The sequence below is a fragment of the Crinia signifera genome, chromosome 3 (assembly GCF_055691185.1).
Source record: "Crinia signifera chromosome 3, ASM5569118v1, whole genome shotgun sequence".
Classification (NCBI taxonomy): domain Eukaryota; kingdom Metazoa; phylum Chordata; class Amphibia; order Anura; family Myobatrachidae; genus Crinia; species Crinia signifera.
The window spans coordinates 149,287,831-149,308,381 of NC_139219.1; the positions used below are offsets into that span (position 1 = coordinate 149,287,831).

Here is a 20,551-nt window from a genome sequence, read left to right on the forward strand (position 1 = left end):
AGTAGGCAAGCATGGTTTAGAGGCTATTGCACCAGAGGTGTGATCGCACTTGGCCAATGGTGTATGCACCGGGTCCACCCATGTGTGTGTTTTCTGGTAATTATCACATTGTGGGGATCTGCGTCTGTTTACACAGTCACATAGTGGGGACCTCTTGCGGTGTGGGGACCGAAAACTTGGTCACCATAAGGGAAACCTTTTCAAATGGATAAAGGAGAGTATTGTGAATGTGCCAATGTGATTTTCAGCATTGGCCCATAAAACAGGTTTACTAGTCAGTTTGTGTGTGTGTGTGTGTTACTTCATGCATAATAGTATATAATTGAAAAGTACTGATGCATATTTATACGGTACTTGTTTCCTAGCAGGGCGCCCAGATTTCCTACGTACGCTAATGTAGTGAAATCGCATTGCACATCGCATTTCTTGGCTTTTTGTGCGATGCGATCTCAGTAGTTAATTTAGTTAATTTATTCACTGCACCCTGAGTGGAATGGCATCACACAACGCATCTCATGGACCTTTTTTGTGGCGTGAGATGTGATCTCAGTAGTTAATATGGTAAAACACCTAAAACACCACCACTCTCCACGTCACCCCGAAGCATGGCGAGCGGCGGCAGAACGCGTCCGCCGACCTTTTCATACCCCCACTATCCACATCAGCGTGGAGTCGATTTTATATAGTGTGGTGAGCGCAGCGAGCCACCGAGCCCGAAGCGTGGCGAGCGCAGCGGAATACATGTAAGGTAATCCGTGTCCGCTCGCCACGCTTCGGGCTCGGTGGCTCACTGCGCTTGCCACACTATATAACATCAACTCCAGACCAACGTGCATAGTGGGGGTATGAAAGCGCACGCCACGCTTCGGGGTGACGTGGAGAGTGGTGGTGTTTTACAATATTAACTATTGAGATCGCATCTCACATCTCATGCCACAAAAAAGGGCCATGAGATGCGTTGTGCGATGCCATTCCACTCAGGGTGCAGTGGATAAATTAACTACTGAGATCTCATCGCATCACACGGCACAAAAAGCCAAGCAATGCGATGACACACACACACACACACACACACACACACACACACACACACACACACACACACACACACACACACACACACACACACACACACACACACACTAGCTGACCACTGCAGCAGAGGGGACCTGGTTGGGTGCTGGCCACAGCAAGCACATACATACTTGTGTACTTGTGGGGAGGAAGTGACGCCTCCTTAACGAGGTCCTCTTTCATCTGTACATTTTCAGGCGAGGGAGAGGGTAATTTGCCATATTGAGTGTACACACTAGAGGATATTGAAATAGATATCGCTCAGAAGCCCCTTTTCTGAGCAATCTCATTTACAACATCCTTTAGTTTGTGTGTGTGTGGCTTATTTAGAATTGTTATTTTGTCATTCCTTCATTGGATCTTGTTATGTTTCTTGAGTATTTCAATTTTGAATGTAACTACTATATTTAGCTTTAAAGCGTTGAAATGTCTTTTTGTAGCTTGAAAAAATCTCCTGTAGTCAGCTTACTGAATTTTCATTGCTCTCTTTCAGTAGTTGATCAGTTGTGCCAAGCAGATTCCCTTTGTGTAACTTGCTCTGTAAATGAAGGCTTGGCTGCATTGTTCCCTTTTTACTTTTTATATTTATTTTACATGTAAATAACATAGTAGCGGTGGTTGGCTTTTAACTTTTTCTCACAATATTTCCAGACCTACTGTATATGTAGATTGTGTCTTGCAATTTTTTTATTATTCATTTTAAATCTGTGGTTGCCAACTCCACAAGGGACCTGGAAAACATTAATCATTAAAGGTCCCTGAGGACCAAATTTGGGGACTACTAATTGAAATAGTTTGTAGGTTAGTAAGAAACTGGGCAGTATTCAATGAGAAAAATTCTCCGTGTTTTATGGAGAATTTGAGCTTTTTTTCGCCTTGGACAGAGCATTTTGCTCTCCAAAAGTGAACCACCCTATTCAATGTGAAATATTTGCAGTCTTTCTAAGTGATTTTCGCCGTCTCTCTCCATGTAGAAATTTTCTGCAAATTTGCTGCTATGACCAGTAACCCAGATCCAATGGAGCCGCCTCCAGTTGGTGTGATAAACTCAGACGTGAGCGCCTTAAAAAAGGCTATAGCGTCACTGTCACCGTCACGTTACAGAATCGAAATACACAAATAAGAAAAATAACAAAGTCTGCCTAGCGGTGCGCAGGCAGATGTAGGCAGACTTTTTGTTATTTTTCTTATTTGTGTATTTCGATTCTGTAACGTGACAGTGACGCTATAGCCTTTTTTAAGGCGCTCACGTCTGAGTTTATCACACCAACTGGAGGCGGCTCCATTGGATCTGGGTTACTGGTCATAGCAGCTGTGCAGCCTCCTAGACGCATACACACCATCAGATTGAGGAGTGTCTCCACGCTCAATGGTGTATTCCTATGTTTTCCACTCTGTCGATTGTGGTATATCTGTGGCAACCCTGACCATTGGGTGATTACGCCATCGAATCACTGAATACAACGCAATATTGTATTTGGAGGCGGCTCCTTTGAACCAATACATTTGGCCATTATAACCAGTGCAGCCACTATATCCCCGACATTGGGAATACACACTACCAGATCTCGGAGCGTCTCCACGCTGGGTAGTGTACCACTGGCAATTAGATAACCTGTTTGTGACAGAACCTGAGTATCAGTACTCACTTGGTACATGTGTGGGGAATAAGCACTTGCTCAGACTACGGTGTTTGAGGGATCCTCCTTCTTTGGAGTACACACTGTTCAAATTAATACAGTGTGGATAGATCCATGCAACAAACACCTATACCCCACTGATACTCATTTTGTGAGTTAACGTCTAAGAAAAGCACCATTATAAAGAGGTTTTTTGTATAAACCCGCTTTTGCACAGTCAAGTAATCCGTATTGATAGCAGAAGTAATCCTGCTGTACAGATCAGATCTTGTAATACTGTTCCGTCCCAACACACTGACTATCCAATAAAGTTTCTGCCACATCTGCCCGCCACCTAGTTTTTAAATTGTGTTAACCCCACCTTTGTTTGTTATTATGTGTTCAATTTTATCTCGCAGTTCTTAGATGAATTATTAATAAAGGTTAAGTTTTATTATCTCTTTTTGGTGCACCCAATAAGGACATTTCTTCTCTTTCCGTCTCTTGATATTCATATATTCACTGCACCCGATCGTTAATATGCACGATCGGGTGCAGTGAATATTGGGTCCCCCGCTGGCTATAGGGGGGGGCAGCCTGTGCTGCCTGGGTCCCAGGGAGCCCACCTCCCCTCCACATTCCTCTGGAGCAGCCAGGGAGACTTTAATCTCTCTGGCTGCTTCCGTCCCCCGGCTCCCTGCCGCGGACGCTCGTCCGCTGCAGGGGTTAGGACTCGCCGCGAGTGGCGGCGAGTCTTAAATACATTGAATAGTGGGAGCAGGAGGCTCCGGAACAGGGAGAGTGCATGGCGAGAGAAAAAATCTCTCGCCATGCACAGAGAATTTTTTTCATTGAATACTGCCCACTGAGTATTGCTGCACTATAAATGCTGCTGCCTAGAATCCATAGACTTGCTCATTCAGTTATCTGTCCTGGAACACTGCTTTTGTTTAATGTAAAGCGGTGTAGACACGGGCACAAAATTGCCTTGCCTGCAATGCCTATCCTGCCAGGCTATAGTTGGGCCACACATCGCTGTTGCCTGCAGTGTACACGCGGTGCAATTAATTGCTAGGCCATTTTGACTATCTCTAGTTAAAATCGTGTGGATAAATCTTACTGTGTACATGGCTTAAAACTCTGATATCCATTTCAACGTACAGCATTTGGAGTTATGCTTTCATTGCAATCTAAGGTGAGGCATTATAGGTATGGCTCCTTGCGTGCGGTGAGCTGTAGCATGCAACAGAATGCACTTGATTAGCAATGAGTTTGAGCTACTTCCTTCCTTTAAACTGGCTTGTGGTGCTGACTAATACATGATAATGATGTATTGTATGTAGGTTTTTTTAACCATCATTTGTATGCAGTTTATGTTCAGAAAAAAGTATTTGACAACCTGTTTTTAAAGGTCTTAAAGAACTCTTTCTGATGAGAATCGATTCCGTTATGTGTGAGGGGGGGGGGGGGGGGGTGAGGAACTGTGGCAACGGTGTGGGAATACCAGCGACTGCATTGCATTCTTTTCCCTCACAGCCCGGAACTTCCAGGTTTTGTCCGCAGCATTAGGTGGCTGTGATCAAATCTCTGCAAGTACAGACCTACTGGAAGAGTGGCACTTATGGTGTGTACACATGGTACAATTCAGCATACAATTTTGACTATATAGTCAAAATTGTATCGGCATCGCATGCAGATCGCACAGGTTTTTTAACCATGCGATCCCACACCGCAAAAATCAAAGCCAGATAGACATGGCTGCATTGACTATATAGTACAGCTCTGTACTATATTGTCAAAATTGCTGGTGCTTCTTCTGGCTTGCCATGCGAATTGATTACAATGGGATTCAGATCCGTCGACCGTGTGTACACACCATTACTCTAACGGACTCACATTGCGAGTATTATTGAATCAACCCTTTTTACTGTTGTTGTTTCAGTACTTAAATTATGAATTTAAAGCAATATTTAATATGCTGTATATTTTTCTCTTTAGAAACGTGCAAAAGGACAGACGCTATTTCTCAAGGTCTGTGAGAATCTCAACCTCCTGGAGACTGATTATTTTGGACTTCTGTATCGTGATAATTCTGATCAGAAGGTACGCTGAACTTTAACACTCCATACACAATAGATACAGATATTTGTCAATGAAAGCATATTACATACTGTATATACAAGCCCCCTTTCCTTCATCTGAACTGGGTCTTTGAGAGAACGCTGCAGTCAGTGTGCTTATTCTCTAGCTTATACAGATTATGTAGCTTTTAGTAGTGTCCTTGAATTGGTGCTAAATAATGCATTCATATAGTGCAATGATATGGATCCTTTGGCCGGATTCGGTATGAAATCCCGCCATGGACACAATCCCGCCATGGACACAATCCCGCCATGGACACAATCGAAATACTGGAGTGCGAAAAACGCATGGTAATATTGAAGTTGACTTTTAATTCCACTCCTTTGTTCCACTCCTTCATCTGAATGAATTTTTGCTGTTTATTTTTCCTCAGGGAAGCTTTGAGCTTGTTCATATTTGAATTTAACACATTTAAATGCTTCAGTAGTTTTCTCTGCAAGAGGTTGTAATAATTCCTGACATGTTATGCGTATACAGAGCTTTTTTATGGAGTGTACTGTAGATTGCTGTGGTTTAACTAGTATTTGCCTTTTATTTTAATTTTGTTCAGCATAATAAAATTTAGTTTTGTTTTTATTTTTGACAATTTGTTATTTCTGACTCAGTGTTTTCCTGTTAGGGTTGTTGCCATTCTAGATATAAAGGTCTCCCTTCTGTGACCTTCAGCTAATGTAATGTTGAATGCTGAATGAGGTGTCTCACTTGTCCCAGTGCAGTCTGTACAGTGACCCATTTATGAGCCAGCTGTTGTGCTGGGTTGCAGCTGCGGAGAGGGTGAGCTGAATGCCAGGCACTCTTGTGTGTTAAACTGTGGAGGCCTCCAGACACAATGGTAAAATGACCAGAAGATAGGAATCCCAACAACTCTCGACATCAGTATTCTGTGCAGCTTGTAGATGCAACTTTGAGTTAAATTGAACAGCCTTTTGGAGATGTTGTTATTTTTAGACTACAGAATTGTAGTGTCTGGTTATGGCACTCCTTGGGACCTTATTTTGTGTGTGATGTAGAGAGTATGTTCTGTGAACAATTATTGAAAGTATATATGCACATTTTATTTATTTTTTACATTTTATGTAAATCAATGAGTTACTAACATTTAAAAAAAGTAATCTGTGTGTTTTAGCCACTGAAACACCAAATCAATTGAGATTGATGGAAAATAGCCCTTGAGTAAATTTCACCATGTATTGAATGAGGGAAATATACATAACCGTTCTAAAGTAAAGTTTTTAATAGAAAATAGTTGCCCAAATGTAGCTACTGATGCACACACTGATTCTGGCTGGCTCAGTAAACTGCTAAGATCACAGCTTGCCAAGCACCTGAGAAGCCGCTCCGTCAATTCCCTGCATGTTTCCTCTATCGGTGACCATCAAAGATTTCTCCTGGCTTCTCAGTTAAGTTAGTGGAAACTGACTTTTTTTTGGGAGTGCCGGCACACATCGTCCTGTTCGCGTACCCATTTTTCATGGCGATGGGACATGGGAACGTCCAGCGTTTCATGAACATCATGCAAAGAGTTAATACATTCAAGCTTACAAAATGCATGATAAACCAATATTATTCTCTTCATGAGAAACTATTTAGATTCATTAGAATAACAACTTAATAAATGTTATATTTAATGTAACAAAAGCACTGGACATTAGCTTTATTTAAAAAAAAAAAAAGAAACCTATCAAACGGCATACAAACAGCATGTAATTTATTAAAAAAATGTATTGAAACTTAATCCAAAGGCTGCCAATAAGAAATCTATCATAGATGCTAATGTGAAAATTAGACAAATTTGTTTGTGTCAAAAATAGTCCAAAATCTTTTATATTTTATTATTTTTCTAATGCTGACGGGACTTCTTCAGCAATACATTGGGCATAATTCACATCATTCAGCTTTTAAATAATGTGTATGATTTTAATAGGCTTCATTATAGAAGATACAGAACTGTTTGTATCACTAGGATACTTTAGGCGCTACGGTGGGCTCACCTCCGAAATAAGCTGCAGTTGAGAAAGGGCTAGTTGGTGCCTTACATAAATGGCACCAACTATCCCTTTCTCAACTGCTGCTTACTTGGGAGGCCAAGAAATAAGAAAAAACTGCACATAAGAGGAATGAATGAATAAATACAATCACACAGCATGGCTGGCAGCCATTAGATGGTGTGCAACGGAGCCAGTGAACTGTTGCTCCCTCGGACCAGATTAGCTGCTGATGCCGACATTTCAGCTCGCACCCCAGGGGAGTCTGAAAGTTGGAATAGAAGAAAACGACCTGGTTGAGTGCTCAAACAGGACTTTTCACGTTACGCTATTTTTTTTGGGCAGGTTTAGCTGCTTTCTTGCTTCAAAAATGTCTCTGGACGCTGATGGTGTAATGGTTAACATTACTGCCTCACTGCACTGAGGTCATAGGTTAAATTCCCACCATGGCTCTAACTGTGCGGAGTTTGTATATTCTCCCCACACTTGCGTGGGTTTTCTCCGGGTACTCCGGTTTCCTCCCACAATCCAAAAATATACTGGTAGGCTAATTGGCACCAAACCAAATTAACCCTAGAATGTCTGTGTGCATGTACATGTGGTAAGGAATATAGATTGTAAGCTTCACTGGGGCAGGGACTGATGTGAATATTCAAATAGTCTCTGTAAAGCGCTGCGGAATATGTATGCGCTATATAAGAAACTGTTAATAAATAAATAAATGGTACTGGTTTCCTAGCACAGCGCCCATCGCATACCATATTTAGTGGTGTGCGATGCGATGTTCCTGTTAAATTAACAGGAGTGCTTGTACAATGAAATATTGCATGCCAGCAAATGGCATGCGATGCGATTTTTAATTGTACAAGCATCCAAATGGGTGCTTACAATGTTAAATGCACCCCCATTGTCAACGCCACTTCCACTATCAACGCCAACCCGAAGCGTGGCGAGCGCAGCGGTACGCATCCTCCGACCTTTTTTCATACCCCCACCATTCACGTTGACGTGGAGTTGATTTTAGATAGTGTGGTGAGCGGACGCAGAATACGAGCTTGAAGCGCAGCGAGCCCCGGAGGGGACGCGGAATACATGTAAAGTTATCCATGTCCCCTCGCGGGGCTCGCTGCGCTCGCCACACTATTTATAACCAGCTCTGCGCCGACGTGGATAGTGGGGGTATGAAAAGGTCGAAGGATGCGTACCGCCGCCCCTCGCGGGCTTGCTGCGCTCGCCACACTTCAGGTTGCCATTGATTGTGGGGGTCGCATTGACAATGGGGGTGCATTTAACATTGTAAGCACCCATTAGGGTGCTTGTACAATTAAAAATCGAATCGCATCGCATGCCGCTATATTGCATGCAATTGCATAAGATGCACTTCGATCAAAATCGAACCAGTACCAAATAAATAAATAAATAAAATAAAGATGTTATATTACCCCGACGTTCTCCCATCAAATAGACTCTAGATCGGAAACGATAAACAATTGAATATTGCCCCTTGTTTCATTTTTAAATGTGTTTTTTTTTTTTTTTTTTTTTATGACTTGAGGGCAGTTTTGGGAGCCATATACCAAACGGGCAACTCCCAGCCGATATCAAAGATCGGTAATTCATCGAGGAATCTGAAAAAAAGTGAATATTTTTAAATGTATGTGGGGGAGTTGAAAAATAGATTACTGGCCATAGTTTTAGTATTCTTAAATTGGACTTAATGACTGTTACCATGCTTTAGGATGCCAACTGCATTTAAAAATCTTTACTAAGGCTTGTCCCACAAACCCTAATAAAGTGGTATTTATCAAAGCTCAAAGAGATGATAAAATTGTGAGCGCTAAAGTTCTAGCCATTCTGCTTCTGCCTGACATTTTACAGACTCATGATATTTAGATGGTTGGTTACTTTATCTTTCACAACTTTGATAAATACCCCCATAGTTTTAAACTCTACTACAGGGAAATAACTTTACAACACCCCCATTTTATAATCTTTTCTTGAAATGTACGCACATTAATGCTGTGTACACACAAAGCCATTTTAACTATTTTTTCCTTCCGATTTTTAAAATACAGTATAGTCAAAATCTTAAGGACCGATTTCCAAAATCCTTGCGATATGCGGCCCAGCGGCATAGGTATTGCAAGTAAAAAGACTGTGCAGCACAGTCTATTTGTAGTAGATCATGAGGTTAGCCACCTCACTGGGTCCTGCCACAGGATTCAGTACTGAATCCCGGCGGTCGGGATCCCGGCGTTCAGAATCCCGACGCCGGAATCCCGACAGCCGAAATGCCGACAAGGGGGGGACGTGGATCGCCCCCCCTTGCGGGCTCGCTGCGCTCGCCACGCAGCGGGCCCGGTGCCTCGCTACGCTCGGCACACTAATTTATTCTCCCTCCAGGGGTGTCGTGGACACCCACGGAGGGAGAATATGTCGGTATTTCGGCCGTCAGGATTCTGAACGCCGGGATATTAACTGCATCCCCTGCCACAACCAGCGGTCATTAATCGACCCATGTGTACACACCTTAGTTTGTGCTGGTTTGTAATAGCATTTCCAAACAAGAAGGCTCTGTTTCATTGAACTTCCTTGTTATAAGTGTTAATATGTTACACATGCTATAGTGGTGTATGGGCAGTAGATGGTTTCACATTCCTTTTGTTTTTAGGTAGAGTAATCCTTTAGCACAATTACAGGGGTGAGGCTAAATAAATTGCAGTTTTTAAAGATCAACAAAAAAGACATGGAAAATTATATTCAGCATTTTAGAGCCTAATCTAAAAGAGCATGAATCCCAGTTTATTTTTTGTTTGCGTATGATAATGTAAAGAGGGTGGCCTGTATTCGGAATACACATTTGTAGTCGATCTATCTGAAATTTTGAATCATTTGGCCGGTTATTTTCTGGCCTTGTCACTGCAATTTCTGACCAAACAGCTTTTCTAGAATCCAAGGGCAGATAAAACCTTAAATGTCACTATCCTCTGCACTGATTTGAAGTATGATTTTCGATTGTTCCTCTTCTTTTTTTTTTTTTTTTTATCCATTTTGTTATGCATGCATTTTGTATGCTGCTAATATACTGTATAGCACAATAACAAAAAAAAAAACCTACAATTTGTAAATCATTACTGCATGGATTGAGGTATGTTAATAACTTTGTTCTTTCTCTTATTTAAGAACTGGCTGGATCCTGCAAAGGAAATCAAGAAGCAAATTAGAAGTAAGTACTTCCTCTCTCTTATCCATATCCCCAAAGGTATCTGGAGCTTGTCCTGTTGTTTTTCATTTATCAGCCAAGAAACCATCCATTTAATAAATTCTATGTAATATGTTGCTATTTTTTTTCCTCTCAGTAAAAAAATGTATTAACTGTTATTATGATTTTTTTTTTTTTATCAAGAAATTCTATCAGACAAGTAATGGGTATACTGTAGATCCAATTAGCTCTGCCCTTCTTGTAAATTGCTGTCTCAACAGCATACAAACACTGGCAACAGCAGCGCAACTTGTCCCAATCTTGCTGCAGATTCGCAGATTTTTGGGTCTGCATACAAGAATCCATAAACGTGGCGTTTAGCCCAAAGTGATTGCCAAACCCAATCCGAAAATGTGTGTTAATATATACAGGTTGAGTATCCCCTATCCGAAATGCTCGGGACCACGAGCATTCCGGATAGGGGAATTTTGCGGTTTTTGGAATATATTTTTTTAAAGCATACTTACCTGTCCCCTGATGGTTTCCGGTGGTCCCTCGGCGTCCACGCAGTCCCTGGGCGTCCACAGCAGGCCTCCGGCATCTTCTCCGGGTCTCCAGCGGTCCCAGGAATGCATTGCGCGAGTGTGCGCGCGCACCGGTGACGTCACCGGCGCGCGCGCACACTCGCGCAATGCATTCCTGGGACCGCTGGAGACCCTGGAGAAGATGCCGGAGGCCTGCTGTGGACGCCTGGGGACTTGGTAAGTATGAAAAGAGGGTTAGGGGGGGTTAAAAAAAAAAAAAAATTCGAATGATTCCAAAAACCACGGTTTTTGGAATAATTCGGATAAGGGATGTCCGGATAGCGGATACTCTACCTGTAGTGGGATATTCAATGTTCTCAGCCTGCTCGAAGCTCATTTGAGAGGTGGGATTCAATGTCCCGCGTGCCGAGAAGGGGGAGTGGGCGTGAGAATTGGACGGGAATCGGCGCGCTCCGGCCGTCAATTCCCGGCTTGTGAAGGCGGGCTTGTTCTGCTGAGATCCCCTGTTCAATTCTGTTGAGGAAGACAGCATTGAATAGGGCCCGCCGTCATTTACCCCATCGGGAATGGTGGCGGGAGTTTGAAGATCTCCCATAGCACATACTTATGGTTATTTTTTGTTATGCTTAAAAGTGTACATTTGACTTTTTTTAAACCCTTCATTGCATACTCTTGCAAATTTGCTACATACCCAAACATCTCATATAAAACACTTGAAACTCAGTCAGCCGTTTCATGTTGTGGCCTATTTGCTTCAAAGCAATACTACGCGATTAGTTCACAAAACGGCCATCAGTGTCATTATTTTTCCTTGTCAGTACAATACACATGAAGCATGAAAATAAGAAAAATAAAAATATTATGCAATGAAGGGTTAAATACTATACTCACCGAGCTTAGTAAATCTGCCCCTTAATCACTCTCCACTTTATCAGTTGTTAAGGCTTAATACATTTGACCAAATGAGAGCTGTTGATGTTGGCATGTGACTAACACAAATGTGGAAAAATGGGCTTGGTGCAGAAAAGAAGCCAGCAATGATTCAGCAGGGAAATGGTTAAAGAGATTCCATCTTAAATAATTCATTTATTGGCTGCATTGGAATAAAGAGCAGGTGTGTTGGCTTTTGGCATGAATTCTACAGTGTGGCCACACCTGCTTAAGGCGTAGTCTGCCTCAAAGTCCAGTATTAAAGCTAACAATGGGAGTTGCTCATTGATAGTGCTCAGTGTCCTGGAACTATGCATGTTTACAACATTTCTTAGAATGTATGTATACCATTAATAAAACACTTTCCTACAACACTCTACAGTGCCCAATGCCATTTCTATTTATTCCAATTCCCTGAGCACAGTCCTTAATTATTAACTCTCCTGCTTGTTGTGTGCCACATGCTGCAATGTGACACCACACCTCTGACCTGGCCTTTTATTATGGCCACATTCTACAGAGATGAACGCTTTTGTTCTTGACTGGGGTTTGATTAAAATATACTGCTATCCCAGATATAATTCACAATGCTGGTACCTGGTATTGTGCATAAGGAAAGCCTTAACTTTTTTTTTTATTATTTGCATAGTGGGTACTTTTTTTTTATTTATTGCTGAAATAGCATGTGATATTTGTGTAATGGTAACTGTGACGTAAATCCTGCAGCTAATTTAGTTCCTCCTAAAAGTTGTTGTATTTTATTTTCAAGATGTAGTAAATTTTGCACATGCATTGCTGGAAGCCTCCCGTTTAAGTGAATACCCGCACAAACACACCTTAGTGTTCCATACCGCCCAACATAACCCTATCCAGGGGGAACAGAATGCTCTTTATCTGGGCTTTCCTCTTTATAAATGATTGTCATCACCTATATTGAAACACCTTTCCTCTCACTTAATCTGTTCAAAACAGGTGATGGTAATTTTAAATGAACAGGGAAGTCCAGAAACAGAGCATTTTTAGTGTATTCAATGCAGCCAGAAAACAATCCTCGCTGTTTAACCCCAGTGCCGGCCGCTCACCCTATTCAAAGTTCTGGGGGAATCCCGCTGTTCCTCCAAACAGCGGGTGTGGTATGGCGCTCTGACAGGGGGGATCATGACGGTCTGTATCCCGACAACGGGATCCCGACTGCCGGTGCTCTGATGGGGGCAAGCACTACACTCGCCACAGGTTCTATTCTATTCTATGGGGGTAGTGGAGAATAGCCCCTGTGAGTTGGGATACCCCCCGTCGGAGCACCGGCAGTCGGGATAATGACTGTCGGGATCCCCCCTGTTGGAGCGTCATCCGGCACCTCAAACAGCGAGGCTTGCGGCTAATGCAGAGAGCCCGCTGCATTTAGCGGTGAGCCTTGCTGTTTTAGTGGCCGCATACGTCCTTTCCCCCTCGCTCCAAAAATGGAGCGAGGGGGAAACAGCATATGCAGGGGGGGACAGTTGAATACTGACCGGGCGAGCTGTTACAGCTAGCAGGCAGCCCTGCTCACTGCCACAGCCTGCCTCCCACATTGAATATTGCCCACTGTGTCCCTCCTATGCAGGTATGGTGTACATTCTAGCACTCTGCATGTTTCAAAACTTGTGCAGTTCCTCCTCCCTGTCTAGGGTGTCCCTCAGCTGTATTGCTTCTAGCACAGGTCTGGTCTTCATATATCTGCTGCAATACAGACCACACGTGCTAGAATTACCAGAGCATAGAGCGACACCCCAGTCAGGGAAGAGGAACTACATGGATTTTGAAAGCTAGTGATTGATAGAATGAACACTACAGTTGTGGTGGTGGTGGTTGTTGTGGTGGTGGTTGTTGTGGTTGTTGTTGTTAGAGCTGAATGTTCATCTACACTTTTTTTCAGAGAAAATTGTAGTGGAATTGCAGTTAGTACATGAAGAATATTACGTTAGTGGTATTCTCATTTTACTTTAAGGGCTACTCTGTCGCCAATTAATAATCTAAGTGATGCATTTCTGGGAAAGATTATGTTTTGTTTATACAGTTGCTTTCTGAAGAAGTGATACATCCATGTTCTGTGTGTTGGTCTTCACAGACCTGGAACAGATCCACAGGCATACAAATCTCTGTTGATCTCTGCAAATTCTTGAATTCTGTCATCATGAAATGGTGGAAGAGCAGAGGCTCATATTGCAGTGGATGAAAAATAAAAACACTGAAATTCCTTCTTTTGGGATCATGTGGTTCACAGAAGAAGGGATGAAGTGTGACACTGAGCTCTACTGTGAATCTTTTAAAGCTAAAACTCAGTGTATTCCTTAGTCCAGTGCATCTAAAGCAGGCATGTCCAACCTGCGGCCCTCCAGCTGTTGTGAAACTACACATCCCAGCATGCCTTGCCAGCATTCCCTAATAGCAATACTATGGCATGGCATGCTTGGATGTGTAGTTTCACAACAGCTGGAGGGCCGCAGGTTGGACATGCCTGATCTAAAGCTTTGAATGTGTGTGTGTATATGTATATGTGTATATATACAGGTTGAGTATCCCGTATCCAAAATGCTCGGGACCAGGAGAATTTTGGATAACGGATTATTCCGTATTTCAGAATATTTTAATATTTCAATAATGTATTTTGAAGTATCTTGCATTTATGTTGTATAAACATATCAAACACATGAAATGCACACAAATATATTTTATTTGTTCAAAAAACAAGGTTTCAAGAACATGAAAAACATCTCAGATATTGAATTTGAATGCCAAGCAATCATGTTCTTGTACATATATAGTGCCAGTTACATATCATGTCCTCAGTAATGCTGTTACAAATTGTCCCCAGTGAGTTTTTAACAAAAAAAAAATTTTTTTTTCACTTTCTGTAATGTATGGTTTTCGTAAATAATTCGGATACGGGATACTCAACCTGTGTGTGTGTGTGTGTGTGTGTATCTCTCTCTCTCTCTCTCTCTCTCTCTCTCTCTCTCTCTCTCTCTCTCTCTCTCTCTCTCTCTCTCTCTCTCTCTCTCTCTCTCTCTCTCTCTCTCTCTCTCTCTCTCTCTCTCCACTTTCAGATAAATTAAAAATATATATATATTTGCTTGACTCGAAACCTGCAAGCCATTCAATGAAATGTAGAGAACAAACATTGCCACTTTTCAGCTGCTGCTATAATTGGCCTCTGCCAATTTGTCTGTTCTGTAATGAGCCCTGTATACTACAAATGTATGGTCCTTATGTTGTCCATGTATCCTAGTGCCTGAGTGACTGCAATTTCCTGTACGTGGTTTCCTTTAATATCTTATCTGCTCTGTCTTTTTTTTTTTTTCCAAGCTAGGCAATGATTACATCATTTGGGAATGTAGCTCCATCTGCTTTTGTTCTGTATTACTGGGATAATCTATAGAATGTCACAGTATGTTTGTTTGTGTCTCTCAAAGCAATAGACTAAAATCTTTATATCTTGAGTAGCAACTGAAACTTTAAGTTCACCCTCAGTCTCATTTTTCTTAAGATCAGTAATTATGCCTAGTACCAGGACATCTGCCTCATGGTTTCCTGGGGTGGGGTGGGGGGGGGGGGGGGAGAGAAATAGGGTCACTTCTTCCTTCCGATTACCTGATCAGTTAGTTCATTGAGCTTCTGTATCTTCCTTCTCCGTAACTACTGTATATGTTCATCTCGCCCAATGCCATTGGGTATCCCGTTAGGCCACATTTCTTAATTGTTTTGGTTTTGAAAGCATTCTCAATACCTAATTAAAATAGCAGTGTGTTTTGGGGAAAGAAATGTAACCGTAAACACTGCATGCTGATCATTTCAGTAATTCACTAAATATGATTCGATTTTCGTGGATTTTAAACATTTTTTTTTTTTTTATAATTTGGCATGCATTTGCAAAGTTTGATATTGTGTTCTATGAAGAATATAAGGTTTAATAATACTGTACACCACACAGGGTAGTTATCTATTATGCTGTGTACACATGGTGAGATTTGACATTAGATTTTGACTATATAGTGAAAATGGCACGCAGATCCTATGCAGATCGCACAGGTTTTTACCTTGCGATCCCGATGCACACTCCTGTGACAGCACAAATCAAAACCTAGATAGACAGGGCAGCAATGACTATATAGTGCAAATCTAATGCTGATTGTATGTAAATAGTACAGAGTTAGCAAAGATTGTAGTCGAATAGCAAGGGAATCTCACAGTGTGTACACACCATAAGTAATGCTGTGTACACACGGTGAGATTCCCTTGCTTGGTCTGCCCCACATTTGGTGAATGTTTTACGAAAGGCAGCACTGTATTCTCCTACAGGAAATAACCAGCAATGACCACCTTTAGGGGGTTGATTCAGTTGTTTCATTAGTTACTTTGGGTGCTAATGCCACAATCACCCACATTTTTACTGTCTACTGTGGTGGTGAGCAGTCTGGAATTTGGGCATCCAAGTACTGCTTTTTGTGCAGTGACCATTATTTTAGACCGATTTAGGTGCAACAAGCGGGATAAATGCCGGGGGCCAAAAACAATTAAATCACCCCCTTAGAGTCTTGGTTATGCTCTCTGCTCCTTTAGAGTGTCCCCTATTAACTATAAACTCTCAAGGCAATATAATTCATAATAAACGTTGCCAAATATTTGTATGTCGGAAGAACCACGATGGTTAGCCTTCTATCATATCTATAATTTATAGAGATTAGTGAGTATATTCAATTGATGCCGGATCCATTCCGACATGTCGGATTTGGCCGATGATTGACACTCCCCTGGCAAGCGCTCGGATGGGGTGAGCGCGGCAGCGGGAGATGGCGTGAAACAGTGGGAACCTGAGAGGGAGCCTATATGGAGCCGGGTGAGCTGCTCTCACCCGGCGGGTATGTACGGGAGTCGGCGTGAGGGTGCGGGCTGCAGCGTACAGGAGGACAGCGATGTGTAAGCTGCTGCTGCTCACATGGCGCCGTCCTCCCTGCCTCAATCCGACATTTTGTTATGCCGGATTGAGAATGATGGAAACACAGCCAAAACCTTTCAGTTTTGGCTCTGTTTCTGTCAAAAGCAGGTGAATTATCGGCTCTTCCGTCAATCCACCTGCTTTTCGGCATGTCGAAACAACATTTCTCTATCATCCGGCAGGGGACACTGGCGTTCACGCTGGGTAATAGAGGTGGATGGCTGGGAACTGGCACACTGTAACTTTAAACAGCTGGCTCCTCCCCTCTAGTACCCACAATCCCCAGTTAGAAAAATTGTGCTCGGGAGCTGGCCACGCAGGAGTTCTCTCCTGTTTAATACATCTCTTTGGGCATTTTTTCTTGCTTTTCCCTGCTGAGGGAATTTATCTCAGTTTACTGAGAGGTTGGCGCGCTGGTTCAGCCAGCACTGACTGTCAGGGTCTATCATAAAAGACGCCTGCCAGCCTCATTGTGTTCCTGCGGTCCCCCACCAAAGGGACCGTCAGACACCAACTGCCTGGCTGCCGGAGGTGTGCTCCAGTGAAGACAGCTAATTGTAAGTACCTCTTCAGCGGGGCGTTCTGTTTAGGTCTCCGGCAGTGTGCGCCGCGTGTGTCCCCGGCTAGCGCTTCTCCCGCCGAGTGCTGTGGGTTTTAACCCTCTCTGGTCGGGAGGCGGCAGCGGAGACTGTGAGACATGCCGGGCATAACGCTGCCAGAGCGGCTCAGACGCGGTACCGCACGCGGCGGGCGCCATCTTTAAATTTATAATGCCGCGGTGAGGGGGGCTTTGGGCAGTGTTTGTATAATGTATGCTGTGCTGAATAGTGCTGACGAGCTCTATTCTAAAGCGCAACTCTGCTTGTCACCTTTTCTTTTAGGTGCACACAGCAGTGGGACTGTTAACCCTTTATATTCCCCTTGGTATAGCTGTTTAGCTCTGTGTAAGGGGGAGGGTTATTGCTGACAAGGAGGCTTTGTCTTCCCTCTGGTGCCTACAGTCCCTAGTTTCCTACACCTCCCCTGTGTTATCTGTGTGTGTGTGTGTGTGTGGGAGCATTGACAAAAATGACTGGCAAGGCGTCCACAAAAGCCTCCCAAAAGGCTTTTTGCTGCATCTCCTGTGGTGCAAAATTTTCTCAGACATCTGCGGACAAGGCTACTAAGTGTGAGACATGCCGGGGTATAGCCCAGGGTCAGCCTGAGCCTTCTAGTGCGCCTCCTGCATGGGCTTCCTCATTGGTGGGGGCTATGTCGCAGTTGTCATCTGAACTGGCGGAGTCCAGGGTGGCTCAGCCAGCGTGGGTCTCTTCTTTAACCAGATCCATGGATTCGTTTGTTTCCTCGATGTCTGCCCCTGCTATTCAGCAAAGGCGTCCGAAACGGCCGTTGGTACATTACCACGACTCTGATGATTCGGGAGATGATCCGGTGTTTTTGGGTGACGACCTGGACCCGGATTTGGATGAGGACCAGGGGGTTCCGCAGGCAACGGATACAGAACCAGCCCCGGCTGGGGTGGAGGCTCTGATAGTTGCTGTGAAGCGGGTCCTTAATTTTCCTGAGGAGCCTGAGCCTGTGTCCCAGGATCTAGAGCTCTTTGAGGTACGTCCTAAACAGCTGGTTGTTTTTCCTTTTCCAAAACAGGAGCAGCTGAATTCCGCATGGTTGAACCCGGATAAGAGGTTCCAGGTTCCGAGGAAGTTCCTTTCATTATATCCTTTTCAGCCGTCTGCACTTGCGCAGTGGGTGACGCCGCCACCTGTGGATGCGTCTTTCTCGCGTCTATCCAAGAAGACTACCCTGCCGGTCCCGGGGGCTACCACTTTAAAGGACCCTGCAGATAGGAAGCTGGAGAATACACTCAAAGCTATCTATGTGGCGTCTGGGACGCAGCTGCGTCCAGCAGTGGTATCAGCCTGGGTAAGTAAGGCTGTTTCTAAATGGGCGGAACAGTTAATCCAGGGCCTGGAAGAAGGAGTTCCCCGCCAGGATTTAAGGGTTCTGGCAGAACATATCCGGGAATCGGCGGATTTCCTTACGGACGCGTCCAGGGACATCACGACGGTCGCTACCAGGGTATCGGCTAACTCTATCGCCGCCAGAAGAGCCTTGTGGTTGCGGTCCTGGCAAGCGGACATGGAGTCAAAGAAGGCGGTAGAAGCCTTGCCGTTTACTGGAGACATGCTGTTCGGCCCGGAGCTGGATAAATGGATCTCCCAGGCCACGGGAGGTAAGTCGGCTTTTCTGCCATCTGCTCCTCCACCAGCGAGACGTCAGTACGCGGGGCCCTCGTTCAATTCCTTTCGCCCGCAGCAGTCCTTTCGCGGCAGGGGAAGAGGTTCGTCCTCTTCCTTTCGTGGGTCCCGTGGAAAGGCAAGAGGTCAGCCTGCGGCCAGGGCCCAGTTGCCCAAGCCCCAGGAGAAGCCTGCAGCGTGACTATCCTCCAGCCATGCTGGGGGATTCCCAGGTTGGGGCCCGTCTTTTGGAGTTTCGACAACAGTGGCTTGCCACCATGTCGGATCCTTGGGTCCGTCTGCTCATTTCAGACGGATACAGGATTCAGTTTGCGGGTCCCCCACCTTCAAGATTTTTCACAACTGCTCTGCCACGCGAGCAAGAGAAGAGGATCCAGTTACAGGGCGCTATGGAGAAGCTCTTGAAATCCAGGGTGATTATGCCGGTGCCGTTCGAGGAGAGGGAAAGAGGATTTTATTCAAATCTATTCACGGTTCCCAAGCCAGATGGATCCGCGAGACCCATCTTAAACCTCAAGGCACTCAATTTGTACGTCCAGTACCATCCTTTCAAGATGGAGTCAGTACACTCTGTTATAGCCTCTCTGGAGCCTCAGGAGTTCATGCTTTCTTTGGACATAAAGGACGCATACCTCCACGTCCCTATATGGATTCACCATCAATCTTTTCTCAGGTTCGCTGTTGGTCTGGAGCATTTCCAATTCCGCGCCCTTCCGTTCGGGCTATCCTCAGCCCCTCGAGTTTTTACGAAACTATTGTCAGTCCTGCTAGCCTGTCTGAGGCTTCAGGGCATCAATATTGTGCCGTACTTGGACGACCTACTGATAAAGGCAACATCTCCGTCTCTTCTGCAGGAGCATGCTCACAAAACAATTCTGTTCCTGACGCAGCACGGGTGGATAATGAACTATCCAAAGTCATCGTTGGTGCCGTCCCAACGCCTACAATTCCTGGGTCTGTTGCTAGATACCAGAGCACAGAGAATATTCCTACCAGAGGACAAGATTGCCTCCATCCGGTTGTTGGTGCGTCAGATTCTACTCCACAAGAGAGTTCAGATCCTACTTTGCATTCGGCTGATAGGGAAGATGGTGGCAGCCTTTCCGGCGCTTCAATTCGGGAGATTCCACTCTCGAACCCTTCAGTTGGACTTGCTTCGTCAATGGTCAGGGTCTCACCTGTTCATACATCGGAGGGTACAACTACCCAGTCGAGCAAGGTCATCACTGCTGTGGTGGCTACACAGACAGAATTTGACTCAGGGTCGCCGGTTCGCCATATGGGACTGGCTAGTTCTGACAACAGACGCAAGTCTCACAGGCTGGGGCGCAGTCATTCTGGATCGTCGACTGCAAGGCCTCTGGAGTCAGTGGGAAACAGGTCTGCCCATAAACATCCTGGAGCTCAGGGCGATTCACAACGCTCTACTGGCTGTTCCAGACATTGTTCAGGGCAAGACAGTCAAGGTCCAGTCGGACAACGCGACGGCTGTCGCGTATCTCAACAGACAAGGAGGCACCAAGAGCAGGGGCGCCATGAAGGAGGCCGCAAGGATCCTAGACTGGGCGGAGAGACACGAAGTGATTCTGTCGGCAGTATACCTTCCAGGAGTCGACAATTGGGAGGCCGATTTTCTGAGCAGACAGAAGTTCCATCCGGGAGAGTGGTCTCTGCATCCCGACGTGTTTCAGGAGCTGGTCAGGAGATGGGGTCTACCTCAGATAGACCTCATGGCCTCCAGGCAGAACCATCAACTTCCTCGTTATGTCTCACGAACAAGGGACGAAGGAGCTTGGGCAGTGGACGCTCTGGAGGTTCGGT

At 44.5% G+C, this 20,551-nt stretch overlaps 1 protein-coding gene across 24 annotated transcripts in view; it reads left to right on the plus strand.

Annotated features, from left to right (window-relative positions):
* The window catches only part of EPB41L2 (erythrocyte membrane protein band 4.1 like 2), a 191,929-nt gene that overhangs the window by 69,192 nt on the left and 102,186 nt on the right, over nt 1-20,551 (plus strand). For all 24 annotated transcript variants that reach the window (XM_083176718.1, XM_083176720.1, XM_083176728.1 and 21 more), the window contains exons 4-5: nt 4,692-4,796; nt 10,004-10,046. In XM_083176718.1, the coding sequence (XP_083032844.1) occupies nt 4,692-4,796; nt 10,004-10,046 (148 nt within the window). The remainder of the gene's footprint in view (nt 1-4,691; nt 4,797-10,003; nt 10,047-20,551) is intronic.